At 51.3% G+C, this 11,148-nt stretch overlaps 1 protein-coding gene across 2 annotated transcripts; it reads right to left on the bottom strand.

Moving 5' to 3' along the window:
* Nucleotides 1–349: 349 nt before the first annotated feature.
* On the bottom strand, nt 350–8,991 carry CD74 (CD74 molecule). Of its 2 annotated transcripts, XM_079772965.1 has the most exons (9): nt 8,464–8,991; nt 5,000–5,172; nt 4,718–4,797; nt 4,149–4,211; nt 3,332–3,427; nt 2,923–3,010; nt 1,745–1,936; nt 1,164–1,226; nt 350–907 (listed from the first exon to the last, which is right to left on the bottom strand). In XM_079772965.1, exons 1-9 carry the CDS (start codon nt 8,538–8,540, stop codon nt 897–899), a joined length of 843 nt encoding a protein of 280 aa, XP_079629091.1. In that variant the 5' UTR covers nt 8,541–8,991; the 3' UTR covers nt 350–896. The 2 variants fall into 2 exon arrangements, with proteins under 2 accessions (XP_079629091.1, XP_079629092.1); XM_079772966.1 differs by lacking the exon at nt 1,745–1,936 and having other exon boundaries at nt 8,464–8,981.
* Nucleotides 8,992–11,148: the final 2,157 nt, after the last annotated feature.

Raw genomic sequence — 11,148 nt, forward strand, 5'->3', positions numbered from 1 at the left:
TCCTCTCGAAAGTCAAGAAATTTGGCAATGGGCTTCTGTGGCTGCTGGGGTCCTTGTGTTGTTGCATTTGATTTCTTAGTTTAGCAATGATAAGGGGTGTGAGGAGATGGAAGCTGGACCTAGAGGAGTAGGCGAGACCCTACTTCCTTTTGAAGCAGAGGATGCCTCTGGTTAAACATGGAAACCAAGTGTGTCTGTGTCCTGCCTGGCCCCTCAGGCATCTGTGTTTGGGCTCCCCAGGTTGCTTCCTCCCACCCAGACCATTGGATTCAAGATCTTCAGCCAATGAACCAGATCCCAACAGAACAGCCAGGAACCGAAAGTGTTCTACTTACTACCTTTTATTAGGAACCATGTTGCTAAGGGCCGCTGGCACGCTTGCTGCGCGGAGGGAACTGAGCGTTGGCAGTGAGGAGGGGCTGTGGTGGGGAGGCTGGTTCTGGGGAGAGGGAAGGGTGGCTTATGCCTCAGTTACATAGGCTGGAAAGCCAAGGCTAAAGCCAGAGGGAGAAGTGTCGTCCCCTCTCCTGCACCTTCTCTCCTTGTCCATGGGTCTAGGTCTTGGAGCTCCATGTTGGGGGCTGCTGTGGTGTCAGAAATGGGGGTCAGCCTAGCTCATGGTCCAGCTCCTGAGGCCTTATGTGTCTGCTGATGGATGCGGGCTTGGGCAGCAGGGCCCTCCTGTATTGTTAATCTGTGCTGTCTGATGTGATTTCTGTCCAAGGATGATGGAGAACCAGGTGCCAGAGTCTCACATAATGAGGTGCAGGGTGGGAGACGGCGGGAGCAGGGCATGTAAGGGGAGGAGTGTGTGGCTAGGTTTGGGGGACAGAAGAGAGCACGGAAGCTGTGGCCATGCAAGGCGGACTGGGTGCTGGTGTCTTCGATGGCTGTTCTCACAGGATGGCTAGAGAGAGAAGCAGCAGGTTAGGCTTGGAGTCACCATTGTCCCTGCCCCTCCCCAGCATCCTGGGGCCTCAGAGCAATTAAGGACTCTCCGCCCTCCAGTGCCCCCTGCTCAGGTACAAGTACTGACTATGATATAGACACGCCCAGCACTGTTCCTCATCTCTGAAGTAGACATCTCAGGGAGGGTTCTGGAGAATGGGCCATGAGGGAGTTGGCCTAACTGGGGACTGGGTCCCCTCTGGAGGGGCCCTTACCTTGGGCCAGATCCTGCTTGGTCACGCCCAGCCCAGATGACAGATCCTCCATGTCCAGTGGTTCTGCAAAGGAGCAGCAAGGCCATTTGTTACATGAAGTCCAGCTACTGTACCCACTGGTGAGGGGTCTGGGGTTATTTCTTCCCAACCTGGGCACAGGCTGATCCTGGAGAGCAGGTGCTGCTTGGAAGGATGCGTGCTGGATGGCGGCAGTGAAATGTAGTTGGGGAATTGAGAGAAAGGCCAGGAAGGGGGTGATGAGATGAAATGGGTGGGTCTGTAGGACTTCTGGATGCACAGTGGATAGTGCACGGGTGGGTAAGAGTCACAGTGAAAGGATCAGATGAATGAGTAAGTAGATGAGTGTGTATGTAAGGAGAGAAAGGATAGATGGACGAACAGATGAGGAGTGCACAGGGATGTAGATGGACAAACGGTGGATGCGTGGCTGAGTGGCTGCCCCCCGGGAGTACACCTTGAGTGTCCTGGCCACATGTGTGCCGGGCAGGGCCTCTTGGCCCTCAGCCTTCCTAGTCCTTCCTGCTCCTTTGATACTCCTTGGCACAGTGGCCACTGCTTACCACTGCAGTTATGGCGCCCACGGCTTCTGGTGTGGGGGACCTCGGTGCCGTTGGGGAAGACGCACCAGCAGTAGCCGATGCTCCCAAAGCACTGGAGCGGCATATAGTTGCCGTTCTCGTCGCACTGGGGCTTGAAACTGCCCGGGTGGATGGCGGGGATGCGGCTGGCCTCTTCCAGGCATTTGGTCAGTACTGAAGCGACAGGCATGGTGAAGACAGTGAGTGAGCAGACTCTGAGCCAAGGTCTCAGTAGAACAGAGATCCACATACCACTGCTGTGGGCCGAATGCCTTCTGCCCAAGTGGCTGTGCTCGCTCTACCCATTGCACAGATGGGAAAACTGAGGACTGGACCAACGAGGTCCAAAATCAAAGAGGAAGTGAATTGCTGTGTGGGTAATTCATTTTAAAATTTGATGATTTCTTCCAACACTCCATGCCTATTAAAGCTTGGAATTTCACCCATGATTCTGATTTCTAAGGAAAAGCAATGGACACCTTGGTAAGTCTGAGCTTCTGTTACTGGGGGTATCCAAGTAGAGATGGGGGTTTGTTTGTGGATGTTGTAGAAAGGATTCAAACATAAGCTGGGAGTTGGTTGAGATAGCATCTAGTGCCTTCTATGAATGTGATGAAAAAATCTGAGGCCCACATGGGTGGACCCCTGATTTTCTACTTCCTAAACTGAAGCCCAGAGGGTAGAAATGCCCAATGCTGCATGACAGATTATGACCAGGATTAAACATGACATTCTTCAAGGCTTTAGAGCTGAAAATCCTAGTGTGCATTGTCCATAGAGTGGAAAAAATGGTTCTCTTGTCTGGCATCCGCTGTCTGTGTGACCGCTGAGGGGTGGGAAGGTCATTGCAATGACTCCTGGGATGTTTCAGGTGGTTTCTGCTCCAGGCCCACTTGCCCAGAGCCATCCTCCACAAGCAAGACCTCTGTACTCTGTGGGCCCTCAGATCAGGATGGGGGCTGTCGGGGGCCGGGGGGGGGGGGGGGCGGGGGGCAGCCAAGCCCAGAGGAACAGGCAGGAGAGACAGGAGTGACAGTTGAGAGGCTGGGAGAGTCCAGTCGCATCAGGGAGTGCTCTAGGCTCTAACTTCTGTAGCTCTGGGAGAGTCCCGAGAGAGGTCTCAGGAACCCTAGCACCCCAAGGCTCCCAACTCCCTGTACCTTTTGGTGAACCTTCAGTGAGCTTCTCCTCCAGCGAGTTCTTGCTCATTTCAAACAAGAGCCACTGATGCATCCAGCTCTCAAAGATCTAACGGGGACAGAGGCAGAGGGTCAGGATCAGTAGCCCTCCAACCCTGCCTGGCTTTGCCCCTGAGGGCAGAGACATGGAGGGCCAGGCAGGGCCCCTGCACCCCATGGTCCAGCTGCATCCTGGTTCCCCCCCTTAGAGAGCCAGGGGGCTTGGTCAAGTTGGTTACTCAGCTCCAGTGCTTTTCCGTGTTAGTGGCTTTCTAAGTTCTGATAAGCCTCCTTCAGTTTCCTGAGAATGGCCTCCCCAGCCCCCCTTCACCTCACCTCTTCCCAGCCCTGCCCTCGGAGAGAGGGCGCCAGTGCAGGGAAGCCTGCTGACCTTCCAGTCCAGGCCCTCCATGGTGTTCTTAAGGTGCTTCAGGTTCTCTGGGAAACTCCCTTTCATCTGTGGGTATACCTTCAGGGGGTCAGCTTTCTGCAAGGTAGCAGGCAGGAAGTAAGGTTAAATGTGCAACCCATGTTCCCCTGGTCTTCCATTCTGAGGGGTGGACCCAAGCTGCAGCAAGCTTGGACTCTGGACCGCAGCCATGATGGAGCTGGTGGGAGGGGAGACAGTAAAGGCAGTCTAGCTGCACAGGTACAAGACCTCAGGCTGGAAGGTGGGAGATCCTGGTTCCAGAACCAGTTACACCAGTAACCCTTCTACTCCTGCAGATGCCTACTCACTTTTCAGGTCTACCTCCTCCAGGAAGACTTTGTGGACCCCACCCTCGGCTAGGTTGGGTCCTCTGTACCTTTCCTCACAAAGCCCCCTGCATGTCCCTCATCACCTGGTCACTTGCCTGTTTCCCATGCTAACCCGGGATCCCCATGGGACCGGGACCTGGGACTGATTGCTCCCCTTGTGGGCCCAGAGCCTTGCACAGTGCTTGGCACAGAGTAGACATGCCGCAGTAAAAACTTGAGAAGGAAAAAGTGGGTGCCTCGGTTTCTCCATCTCAAACACTCAAAAAAGGTGGGGTAGTGGCGGGACTGGAATACATACAAAGTTTAAGGGCCACTCTTGCATTCCTTCACTAACTTGGTGAGCCCATATTGAATGTCTACTATGAGCCAGGCAAGGTGCGGGTCTTGCAATGTGGCCTTGCCAGGGGCTTGTGTGGGCAGGCAGGGCTACCCAACCGGGTCCCACTCACCAGGAGCAGGTGCATCACATGGTCCAGTGTGGTGTTGCCGTACTTGGTGGCGTTCCGCATGGGCTGTGGGAGGAGGAGTGGGGGGTATCAGCACTGGCCCCAGAGGACAGGCCCTGGCACGGAGGCAGCAGCTGGGGCCTGGGTAAAAGTCTGGAGTCCCAGATGCTCCACAGGCCATCTCTGCCACCTCCAGATGCGAGAGCTTGTGCAAGTCACTTTACCTGCCTGCCTCAGTGTCCTTGTTGGTCAAATCCGCATACGCTTTCCCACCCAGGGCTTGGTGGACAGCAGGTCATTTTGTGAATAGCTACATTATCCATACATAAGGGCTTTGAGAATAGGAAGGGACCGTGAGATGCAATGGAGCATGAGCAGCACCTTGTAAACTAGAGAGCAGGCCCTCCTGTCAGGAATGGCCCCAGCCCTGGGGTTCCTCCTCTTCCGGAGGTGGCCCTGTCCTCCCGCAGCTGGGCTTTTCCTGGGTCAGCTCTTCTCCCACCCCTTGGCCCCTGCCCTCCGTCCAGGCTAGAAAACATTGTCCCCTCGCACTGCCCTGCGGTTGTCCTTACCCCCTGGAACGCGTCTTCCATGGGCAGCGCCTGCATCAGCATGGGGGTGGCCACCCGCATCTTGCCCACAGGCTTGGCGGCTGTGGGGTCAGGAGGGACAGCATGAGTGTGGCCCCAGTGCCCAGGGGAGAGGGTACTCCGATCCGGGGCCCAAGATCTCAGACCCAGATGAGGAGGGGCTCGACTTCAGAGAGGACAGTGGGCCCAGCCAAGTGCAGGAATGGGGGCTCTGAGGTGAGGAATGGTGGGGGTGGGGTGTCAGGATGGAGGTGGGGCACGCACACTTGGGAAGCTTCATGCGCAGGTTCTCCAGCTGCAGGTTCTGCGAGGTGACCGTCAGCTTGTCCAGCCGGCCCTGCTGCTGGTACAGGAAGTAGGCAGTGGTGGCCTGACCGGCCAGGAGCAGAGCCACCAGGACAGAAAAGCCTGTGTACAGGGCTCCGCGGCTGCACTTGCTGTTGGGGGGAGGGAGGATACGTCACAGGAGAGTCCGTGGAGGTGGCTGCCCTGAGGACTGGCTGGGAATGGGGGAATGTGTCCCCCATTTCCATCAGCCCACCCACCTCCAGCTACCCGTAACACACACACACATACACACGAACAAGTGCCTATGGACATGCAGCTTAAAGACATTCCGCAGCCCCTACTTCCAACCATTGCTGGCCCTCCAAGTTGAAATCCTGGAGCTGCCCCTGGGTCTCGGCTGAGTGGGGAAGGGCCAGGGACAAGTGCCTTGTCCTCTCTCGGCCTCAGTCCCCTAGGTTCCCTCTGCCAGGGGGCCTCCTGAGGATCAGGCCTGCCCTCGAGGGGGGAGGAGTTACCATCCTACCCGCCCAGCCCCTGCATTAAAATCAGAAAAGGGAAGGAAGTGGGACGCGGACAGCAGAGCTTGCAGGCCCACCTGAAAAAGGGAAGTGAGGCCTTGCCATTTTAAGAGTAGGTTGGGGGCATTGGACAGTGTCGGGCTGGAGCTGGGCCAGTACCACCCCCACTAGTCCAGACTCTGTGTCTTTGAGCAAGTCTCTGCTATTCTCTGGGCTGTCACATGGGTACCTCTCACTTCAGCATTTCTAGGCTTTGGTAGTTTTTGGAGAGTTGAGTGAGGGCATAGAAGTATTTCAAATGGTAATGTCCACTCAGAAGGGATTTCTGCAGGAGTATGGTGCCTAAGCTGGGTGACCTGGAGGAATTTCTCATGTTCTTGGGACTGGCTAGCCACACAGGGAGGTGGCCAGACCTCAGACCTCAGGGAGCCCTAGCAGCTATTGCCTTGGATGCAGTTTGGGGGCACATGCATAAATTACAGTATGGGGGGTGGAGGGTGTAAGGATCCTGCCCCAGGACCATGAGAGCTCCTGGCCTGTTTTTCCAACCTCACCCCAGGGGTGGCACTGCTAGGACCCCATTGGACTCTGTCAGGATGAGACTGTTCCCTATTTACTCCAGCAACCAGCAAGGAAGTTTAGGAGGCTCCAGGACAGCCTTTTGCCTAGTAACTCATAGCATCACAGACACAGCTCATTCTCACTGGCTTCCTGCTTGCCAGCCCTCTGCACTTTCTGGGCCAAAGCCAAGCCCAAGGGATTGTTATTTTAGAAGGAGAAAATAAAAACCCTGTGTGGGGAAAGGAGGAGACCAGACAGGAGGGAAACAAATCCCATTCTTGGCCTTTCCGAGCCTCTAAAGATGGTGGAAAGCCCACCCAAGCCTGAGGCTTGCCTGGGATCACGGTCTCCAGCTCATTATCTACCTGCCCACTCCCGCAACCCCACATCCAGTCCAGTCCCAGCTCTGCCTCTGACCATGTGAACTCAGGAAAAGCCCCTTCCCTTCTCTGAACCTGTTTCCTATAAGGCCTAAGAATCTAGAGAGTTACATATATTGAGGATGAGGCCACATAATCTTAAGTTGAGGTACGAACATCTACTCAAAGGGTGGTATATTAAATAAGATCCTGAAGATAAAGCTCTCGCCTCCATTGCTAGCACATAGCACTCCACTGGTTAACACTGACTGCTGTTCTCAAGGGAGTTAATAGTTAACTTTAACATCTGGCTTCCTTCCTCTTTATACATCTTGAATGCCTGTCCCCTGGGTTCTGGACCAGGGCCAACTTATCACCCCTCTTCATTTCCTCCTTTCCACTGCCTCCTTCAATAACAAAGTAATTGGTCAAAGTCGGGAGCCAACCAGAACTAGCAGGAATGATGATTCAGATGTTGCCAGGCAGAAGTGTTCACCAAAGGGTCTGAAACTGGCTCAAGTCTGGACCTGAGCCCACAGGGCTGAGCCAGTTTTAGAAGCAGTAACTGAACTAAAAGGAAAAACAGAAGGATTTGAGAAGGGGGAGGAGGGGCACCCTGGAGCCCACACTAGGTCTGCAACTCACTGGGTGGCCTGAGTCAGACAGGTCCTACCTCCCTGCTCTGCAAATTGTACTTATAGAAGGGGGTCAGATGGTAGTCAGCTCAAACTTTGAAACCAGACGAGTCCTGGGTTCAAATTCTGACTCCAATATTCACTAGCTAAGATAACTTAGGTAAGTCGCTTACCAAAATGAGCTTTAATTTTCTCATGTAAAAATGAGAATAAAAGTATATGACTCAGGGTTACTGTGAGAATTAGGATTGAGTTTAGCATTTAGTTATGTGTCCATAATTACTAGCAGTGGCTGAGAACTGGTAACAAGTACACAGTGAATGGGAACTATTATCATGGCTATTGTCATTATTATTACTGAGACCCAGAAAGAAGCAGTGATTTATCCAAGTCACATGTGACAGTACAGAACCTGGACCAGAATCCAGCCATCACAGGGGAGCTGGCTGGCCCTCCTAGCCATAGGGTTCCCCAGGATTTTTCACAGACCACTGCTCTAATGGTCTGTATCTGGTTACCTGTGCCCCAGAACGCAGATCCTCGTGACTTCTCTGAGTGTCTCTCTCAAACCCCTTTCTGCCTGGCAACAGCTGACATCAGATCTAGCTGTAAGTCCCAATAATTCACAAATTAATTTTTGGAGATTGGGGAGAGCAGGGGACATTCGGTAACTACACTCTAGCCACCCCCCTTTGTTGAGGGAAACACATGGGTGAGACCATCTTGAGGCTGGCAGAGGGGTGTGGGGGTGCCCTTGATGCAAGGGAGAGGGGCACCGGCAGAACACAATCCACATCAACCCTCAGCACCTTCTAGAAATTTAGCCAGAACTCCCCTTGCCCTTTTCTGACCTCCTTCTAACATCTCAATCCCTCCTGTGATGGCCGATGTCTCCGTCTACTCTACTCTTGATACAAACACGTATGCCCATCCATGGTTAGTAGGAGGGAACTCCTCTATGATGAGCTGCTCTATGATGAATCTTTTAGAAACTTTGTCCCTCCATCTAGGATCTATAACACTTTTAAAATCTGGTCCAAGATTTCTAACCGAGGGTTCATGGCCCAGCTTCAGGGCGTTCCATCAAGCCCCTGATAATGTGTGAAACTCTAGGGAGAAAGTCCAGAGCTCTTTTCTGATTTTCAGAAGAGACATACATGACGTAAAGTTAAAAGCTCTGCACTACAGGAGCTCCCTCATTTTACAGGAGGGAGAACTGAAGTCCAGGGCAGGCCAGAGACTTGCTCAAAACCACCCATATATTGTTCGAGTCAGAGCCTAACTCTGTGCCTCCCAGGACTCTGGTCTGGTGCTCCTTCCCAGGGCGGCCCAGGACTTGTGTGCTCTCTCCTACTGCTCACACATACCTCTCCTGGGCTCCAGGACGCTGGCCCAGCATGGGCAGCTGCTCATGGTTGGAGATGAGGTCGCGCTGGTCTTCCATGGTTGTGCCTCTGGTTTACCAAGCCTCTTGCTGCCGCTGCCGCTGCTGCTGCTGCTGCTGCCGCCTCCGCTGCCTGTGTGTGTGAGACCCTGAACCCCTGGCTCACCTCTTAAAGTCGGGGCTGAGGAGAAATCTGATTCGTCCACAGGAGGCCACCTGGTAGAAGTGGAAGTGAAAGCCACAGAGCTGGAAATACCCTGACTTGGGCAAAGCTGCCTTTGATGGAGCAGGATAGGGAGGGGGAGCTTCCAAGGCAGGTAGAAAGGCCAGCGTGCTTTTATTGGCTGTCCAGTGCTCTCATCACTTGTTTCTGGGCAGACCTTTAGATTCAGAAGGCTCTTTGAATGTTTCGAGAAACCTCACTCCCTAGACGAGAAATCATTTTGAAGCAGAAAATACCTTTGTTTGTCTCTCCTTCTCACCCATAGCTATGTGGCTGCAGAAAGAAGCTGCTCACCCGCTGTAAGCTTAGACAAGTCCCTCTCCATCTCTCTGGCCTCAGTTATGTGATCTCAAAATAGGGGAGGAAAGTTGGGTTTAGTGTTCCCTCTGCTCTCTTCTAACTCGAGCATTTTATGAACCCGAGTCTATGGTTTAAGTCTCTGGTACTAATACTTGCCACCCTGTACTGAGCCCACCTTTGTGCCAGGCCCTGTGCTAATTGGTTTACATGCTTTGTTCCCATTTAAACTTTACAGTGACCCTTGGAGGACTGTTTTATTTTATTATCTCCATTACAAATAGAGACATGGAGCCTGTGAAGGCTGTGTGCTTGCCCAGGATCAGGCCTCTAGGAATTGGTGAAGCCCATGTTTTTAACCACTCTTCCCTTCTCCAACTAAGGCTCAAATTGTGTGGTTCAAATACAGGAGAGGGGGAAAGGAGTAGGGACCGGGAAAGGGTACCCAAGGGAGATTTAACTGTGTTGGCAAAGTTTTATTTCTTATCTGTGGCTTGTATACAATGTTTGTTGTGGGTTTTTTAAAATATATTTTATTGATTTTTTACAGAGAGGAAGGGAGAGGGATAGAGAGTTAGAAACATCGATGAGAGAGAAACATTGTTCAGCCGCCTCCTCCACACTCCCCACTGGGGATGTGCCTGCAACCAAGGTACATGCCCTTGACTGGAATCGAACCTGGGACCCTTGAGTCCGCAGGCCAACGCTCTATCCACTGAGCCAAACCGGTTAGGGCTACAATGTTTGTTTTATTAATCTTACATCTTTTGTGTGTTTTTAACTTAGCATTAATAAAATTTTTTAAATTTAAAAACTTTGTGGGTCTAAGATTCAGTGAATCTTATATTTTAAGAGTGAAGGGAGCCGAAACCGGTTTGGCTCAGTGGATAGAGCGTCGGTCTGCGGACTGAAAGGTCCCAGGTTCGATTCCGGTCAAGGGCATGTACATTGGTTGCGGGCACGTCCCCAGTGGGGGATGTGCAGGAGGCAGCTGGTCGATGTTTCTCTCTCATCGATGTTTCTAGCTTTCTATCCCTCTCCCTTCCTCTCTGTAAAAAATCAATAAAATATATTAAAAAAAAAAAAAAAAAAGAGTGAAGGGAGACAGTATATATGTGTTGGATTTGGGGGGGTGGGGGAGGGAGAAAGGCATGGCCTTTGATGCAAGCAGACCTGAGCTCTAATCCCAAATCAGAAACATCCTAGCTGTGTGACTTGAGCTAGTTCCTCAATCTTTGTGTATTGTGTGTCTCCTTTTTAAAGTAACAACAATAATACTAAACTTCCAGAGTTGTCCGATTAAATAAGCATTTAGCCCAGAGCCTGGTACAATAAGAAATGCTAAAGAAATGAAAGTGTTATTATTCAATTATTTACTAAGATATTTTCTGCCCTGATTTCAAACTATACTATGAATCTATAATTATCAAAACATAATGGGCCCTGGCCAACACTGGCCTGTGCCCCAGAGGGTCATGGGTTTGATTCCCAGTCAGGTACACATATCTGGGTTGCAGATTTGATCCCTGGCCCGGGTCCAGGCACCAATCAATATGTCTCTCTCATATTACTGTTTCTCCTCTCTCTCTCTCTTTCTTTTCTCTCTCTCTCTCTCTCTCCCTTCCTCCCTCCTTCCCTCCCTCCTTTCCTCCCTCACTCTCTCTCCCCCTCCCTTCCACTCTCTCTAAAAGTCAATGGAAAAAATATCCTCACTCTTAGGGTGAGAATGAAAATTAAAAAATGGGATGGTACTGGTGCAAAAACAGACATATAAATCAATGGAACAGAATAGAGAGCCCAGAAATAGACCCTTGCTTATATGACCAATTAATCTGCAACAAAGGAGATAAGAATATACAATGGAGAAATGACAGTCTCTCTTCAACAAGTGAATTTGGGGAAATTGGACCACTCTCTTACACCATATACAAAATAAACTCAAAATGGATTAAAGACTTAAATATAAGACCTGAAACCATAAAATTCTTAGAAGAAAACATATGTAGCAAACTATTTGACATTAGTTTTTTTAATATCTTTTTGGATATGTCCCCTCAAGCAAGGGAAACAAGCAAAAATAAGCAAAAAATCAAACTAAAAATCTGCACAATGAAGGAAATCATCAACAAAATGAAAAGACAACCTACT

Source organism: Cnephaeus nilssonii (assembly GCF_951640355.1).
Source record: "Cnephaeus nilssonii genome assembly, chromosome: 5".
In the NCBI taxonomy this organism is placed as follows: Eukaryota; Metazoa; Chordata; class Mammalia; order Chiroptera; family Vespertilionidae; genus Cnephaeus; species Cnephaeus nilssonii.

Coding starts and splice junctions, on each gene's coding strand:
- CD74 (XM_079772965.1), bottom strand. CDS start 8,540: ATGGAAGACCAGCGCGACCTCATCTCCAACCATGAGCAGCTGCCCATG. Junction 3,428..4,148: donor ATGTGATGCACCTGCTCCTG/GTGAGTGGGACC, acceptor GCTACCTTGCAG/AAAGCTGACCCCCTGAAGGT. Junction 1,227..1,744: donor TGGGCGCCATAACTGCAGTG/GTAAGCAGTGGC, acceptor GCTCCTTTGCAG/AACCACTGGACATGGAGGAT.